This window comes from Mastomys coucha, unplaced genomic scaffold, assembly GCF_008632895.1.
Source record: "Mastomys coucha isolate ucsf_1 unplaced genomic scaffold, UCSF_Mcou_1 pScaffold15, whole genome shotgun sequence".
In the NCBI taxonomy this organism is placed as follows: domain Eukaryota; kingdom Metazoa; phylum Chordata; class Mammalia; order Rodentia; family Muridae; genus Mastomys; species Mastomys coucha.
In genome coordinates this window covers 76,092,451-76,098,213 of record NW_022196897.1, presented here as the reverse complement: position 1 = coordinate 76,098,213, position 5,763 = coordinate 76,092,451, and the positions used below count along the sequence as shown (strand labels likewise).

The 5,763-nt window shown below is 34.8% G+C and overlaps 1 protein-coding gene across 1 annotated transcript; it reads right to left on the bottom strand.

Annotated features, from left to right (window-relative positions):
* Positions 1-580: 580 nt before the first annotated feature.
* On the bottom strand, positions 581-2,578 carry LOC116090439 (olfactory receptor 4C5-like). Its single transcript, XM_031370899.1, has 2 exons — positions 1,589-2,578; positions 581-600 (listed from the first exon to the last, which is right to left on the bottom strand). Exons 1-2 carry the CDS (start codon positions 2,484-2,486, stop codon positions 581-583), a joined length of 918 nt encoding a protein of 305 aa, XP_031226759.1. The 5' UTR covers positions 2,487-2,578.
* Between the last annotated feature and the right edge of the window lie 3,185 nt (positions 2,579-5,763).

Below are 5,763 nucleotides of genomic sequence, written 5' to 3'. Positions count from 1 at the left end.
ACTCACGAATCCAGTTCTCTAAAGACAACCCTACTCAGTGGATACCTTCTCACTTTAGTACACCAGAGAAAAACGATCTATGAAAGAATATATGGCTGTTAAATGGTTAGATGTGCAAGTAACATAACTTGCACATAGATTATTACCTGAAACAACTTAGCTGGAAAATGATGGCAGCATATTATTATTTAGTGATCAGAAAATGGTTAAGGAAAACTTATGGACAGCTTGGAGGTAAATGGTGATATTTATTATAGATGTTTTTCTAAAGAGTCACTTTGATAAATTGGTCATTGTGACAGTAGTAATGAAATTGCTAAGATTTGGAAGATTACTTTCTTGACTCTGACGTGTCATTTTCTTTCTTCCTCCTAAGTCTGATTATATTTATATTTAATTGTTTTGAGACTTTCATATGAGTACTGCATTTACATCATTTCTGTCTCTTTTTCTCCACCTCTACTTCCTCCTGAAGATATCTCAACTTCCTGCCCCACTTAAATTCATTATATTTTCTTTAAATTTACACACACACACACACACACACACACACACACACACACACACACAACCTAGTAGGCTAGTTTAGTGTTTTATGTATGTACATGTGTTTAGGACTGAGCACGTGGATAACAGTAGGGAATTTGTTCTTGGAGAAAACTGACCACCCTTCTGTCAGAAGACATTGCTTGTAATCACAGAAGAGGGGGAAGAAAAAAATGCAATAGCTAATGTACCAGGATGCCGCTGATTCTTCTAGACATGGCAGGGAAGCTGCATGCTTGGAATCCTAACAAAATGGTTGTCTAGCCAAGACCTACCTAATGAAAAGCCTGGAGGACAAGCCTCATCATGCCATGATGAGGAAAATTTCTTAAGACCCTATTTAGGATGAAGAGCTGCAGACAATAAACGTTTTTCCCTAATAATTATAGTGCTTATGTCTCGAATTATTCTCTATTGCATTGATCCACAATTATATATGCAGATTTTAGTGTTTAGAAGTTATTTCTGACTTATTCAGATAGCCATTATTTTTATGTATTGTGTATCTTTCTTCTTACAAACTAAGATACTGACTTATCCAAGATGAAATGTTTTAGAAAAAAAATGTATGTGAAAGATTTTTTTTTACACACATGAAAATCTCCAGAATACACCTTTTGCCCAACAGACTGAGTTATTGAGTTACCTACATTGTTCTATGATATGTGGAGAAATTTATACTACACCTTGGCTTTGATCAGAGAAAATCATTTATTCTGGAAAAAGCAAGATTATAATGTCAACATTGCTCCTGAACTTGGGTAGAATGGCTGTCTAAGTTTGGGGATCAATTTTGCCCCAAAGACTTTTATTGCTCAAAATATTCTAAGTAGAAGAGCTTTCAGTTATCTTTAGTAAAATATCAACTTTTATGAAAGAGAAACAAATACAATTCTAGAAGATAAGGAGAATGAAATATACTCATATATTCTGAGTTCAATAGCAATATTATTTACATGAGTCACACTTAGTAAAATAGGAAACAAATCTATTGCTATCCTTTCTATTCATGTAAATCTTTTCCCAGGTTTTCTTTGGTTCCAGAGTTTTCTCATAGCATTTTTCACTTCTGTGTTCCTAAGGGTATAGATTAAAGGGTTTAGCATGGGTGTTATCACAGTATAGAACACAGCCAGAGCTTTGTCAAAGGGGAAGATGACCATGGGCCTAAGGTAAACGAATATGCAGGGTACAAAGAATAGGAGGACCACTGTAATATGGGAGGCACAGGTGGAGAGAGCCTTCAGCTGTTCTTCGGTGCTATGAGTCTTTAGAGAGCAAAAGATGAGTACATAAGAGGTGAGAAGAATAGAAAATATTAGCATACACATTAACCCACTGTTGGCAGCAACAAAGAGTCCAAAGACATGGTTGTCAGTGCAGGAAAGTTTTAGGAGAGGGAAAAGGTCACAGATAAAATGGTCAATGATATTTGGGCCACAGAAAGGCAACCAGACCATAAAAAGAATTTGGATCAAAGCATGAAGAAATCCCCCAGCCCAGGCCATGGAAACCAGGAAGCCACATACTCTCTTGTTCATTGTAATCATGTAGTGTAGGGGCTTACAGATGGCCACATAGCGGTCATAAGCCATGGCTGTGAGCAGGATGATCTCAACTCCACCAAAGAAATGTTCTGCAAAGATCTGAGTCATGCAACCATTAAAGGAGATTGTTTTCTTTTCAGCAAGTAAGTCAAATATCATTTTGGGGGCCATGGTGGAAGAGCAGCAGCCATCTACAAAGGATAAGAAGGACAGAAAAAAATACATGGGGGATCCCAGTGTTGGGCTAGAGATGACTGTTACAATAATGAGCAGGTTGCCAATGAGGGTAAGAGAATAGATGAGTGCAAATATGACAAGCAAGAGTTTCTGCACATCTGGGTTCTGTGTCAGCCCAAGCAGGATGAATTCTGTCACATTGTTTATTTGCTTCATGGATCTAGTTAGAAATTTGAATAATTGATTGACCTGTGAATAGCAAAACAATTAAAATTGTGGCTGATAAATGTTGAAGAAGCAAACAATTTCATGAATTGGTCATATAATAAGTGTATAGCCTTTTACTCTTTTTGATCTGGATACACATACACACACACACACACACACACACACACACACACACACACACACACACACCGCTTAACTTAAAACACCCTGAATGAAGCCTTTGGTGAAGAGAACACACAGCATGATGAAGTGGAATATTTCACAAAGATACTTGGAACTTCAGAACTCATTAATTCAGAACTTCAGTCATGTTTAGATTTCTGTGGGCATTTTACACATAGTATTACAGTTTAAGGAAGATGATTAAGGAAAAATTACTGAGCTAAAGAAGCAAAAGCACCATTATTTACTGGTCAGAACATGTTCTTTAGAATTAAATGGACTATTATGAACCCATCAACTATGCTGCTAAAATTTGCCATATTTAATGTAGAGGAAGTCACAAATTATATGTGGATATTAATGAATGTATTAATCATGTATATCAAACTTTAAGTCTTTTTTATTTGTATGTGTTATGTGATGTGTGTATATTTTTTGGGTGTGAATATGTGTGGGTGTGTTTGCATCTGTGGTTGTGTGTCTTTCCCAATTGTTCTCCTTATTGTTTGAGATAGGCTGACTCACTACTCCTGGAACTCAGGGATTGGCTAGGCTGGCCGACCCTTGCTGGTCTTCACTCTCTCAATGTAGGTATTTCAAACAGGTTATTACATGTCCAGATTTTACATGGTGCTAGGGATCCAAATTCAGGTTCTTCCATGCTTGCACAAAAGCACTTTATCTGCTGAGCAATCTCATCCTCAAAACATATAGCTTTCCATACACTTGAGATTTTTGATAACAGAGAAAAATAATAACATGCATATTATTTATATTATCAAAATATTTACTTTAATATTAATCAGAAGATAAATGGATAACTCAACTCAGGAAGTAAGAAACTATTGAATATATCCAGAAAATGGTTAAATGCAGAAATAAATACATTTAGTCATACAAAAAATAAGAATATACAATATTCTTGGTACTTTAAAAATATAAGCACACCAAAGAACACAGGTGAACCCAGCAAGGAAACAAATATGGGTTAGAGATAAGAGGACATTATGTTTTACAGACATTTTGAAATGTCTGTGAAATAATCTGTGAAATAATAATCACACAGTGTTTCTAGATTTTCAGCAACTAGGCAGGTAACTTTCAAAACAGAGTCATTTCCTCAGAAATCAGAGGGAGAAAATAAAACATAGATCACTGGAAAACAGAAAAAAATAATTCTATTTATATATGTATTTACATCAACAAGTGTACACACATGCATACATGTACTTATATACATGCATATATATATACACAAACATATACATATACACATTCACATACACACATATATATACACATACACATACACATACACATATACATATAGAAGAGGTTTATAAGTGAAAATGCCAAATTGGTTTATCTCATAAGGTACAATGACACAATTAAAAATAATGAACTTCTTAAAGCAGTAAAGAGATAAAGATTTACTTGTATATCCAGTGTTGACAAATAGTAGTTGATATCTTCTGAGATCTGACTTCAAGAGACAAGGGATATATCATTTGTTATGACTTTAGCAACATATTCCTTAGGTTACAAGTATTATGGATGAAGGTGTTTGAGAGCACATATTCATGATAGTGAAAAGAAAGATCAACTTTAATGTTTACATAAGGAGGAATAATTAAATGAGTTAGATCTATAAAATGTCAAGTAGGCATTAACATATTTTTCAATTAGAATTAATGATTTTGGGAGAATCTTTATGAATGGTTAACACAAAATATAAAACAGCTTATATTATTTCAAAAGCTAAATATCCACAGAAACACTTCAGAAAAAGCATACAGTGTATTGACAATGCATGCCTGAAGTGTGAGGATTAGGACAATTTTTTTGTCAACAAAAGGTTCTGAGTTTTAGACAAAAGAATGTTACTTTTCAGTTAGTTTAATAATTTAGTAAAAGAACTTTCATTTACTATCAGTTTTGACGCCATGGTATCCAGAGTGATCCTTAGTTTATTAGGAGATTTGGCTACTTTCATGACCAAACAAACAGTATTAGAAACACATATTTAAATCTGTCTTGTCTAAATTTATTATATTACTCAGAAACAAGTTATCCAGACAGGCAGACACTTGTAATCTGAGTTTTATAGAAGCTGAAGCTGAGGTATGAGTGTAAGAGCACCCTGGCTCACATACAGAGACACCAGCTTAAAGGAACAACAAAGATCATTCATAAAGAAAATACAGGTTATATTTGCCTCTAAATATTTTCACTCCATGGCAAGTCAGTTTCTTGGCAGAGATCAGCTCCCGTGGAATTAGCATTCCCTAACCTTTCACTTGTTGATTTCTTTCAAGTGTACCCATTTTTCTTTAAATGTATTTATTTTCCTTGTTAGTGACTCAAAAATCATTGCCAACAAAAGAATTTGCCAGATTTCTTTTGCTCTAAAGGTCACACAATCCTGTGAATATGAAGAATATGCCAAGATAGAAACTAAAACATGTTAAAGTCAACTTCAAAGGATTAAAAAAATTGATGGGCTAAAACACCCAAACCTCATAGCACATTGTTCTCTAAGCTACTTTTCTATACATCTGCCTGGTGATTAGGTAAAATATATTATTTTACCTAACATAAAACTCTGAATCTGAGATCTTACCTGATATAAAACCCCCAAATAGCAAAGAACAGAAACATAGAAAAGTTAAGGATTGTGAGCTCCAGAGATCAGTCCTGCATATACATTTCCTTGGAGTAGCAGGTGCTAAAGTCGGCTATTTCAAGTATTTCTCTAAGAAAGTCCATGGAAATCTTTACTGATTCCTAAAAGTCTGGAACAAAATGGGTTGTGAACTCTGAACCCTGTGGGTTCTTATGCTTACGTGATCTTTAGATCAGAAATCCCCAAACTCTGTCCTTATCAGAATTTTCATGAGCAGATTCAAGAAATGGTTGGTACATTTTATACAAATGAGAGAAGTTAGGGCTATCCCAACCTCTCAGCTCCCAGAGGTCTAGAATTAGCTTCCTCAGCCAAGATGTCATTTAAATCAGCATATCCAGTTTTCTCTTTTGTGCCCATGACATCTGTGATCAAAAGTTTGGGAAAGAGCCAGCTAGAAGAGCAAGTAGCATATGTGTA

Coding starts and splice junctions, on each gene's coding strand:
- LOC116090439 (XM_031370899.1), bottom strand. CDS start 2,486: ATGAAGCAAATAAACAATGTGACAGAATTCATCCTGCTTGGGCTGACA. Junction 601..1,588: donor AAATGCTATGAGAAAACTCT/GGAACCAAAGAA, acceptor AACACATGTACA/TACATAAAACACTAAACTAG.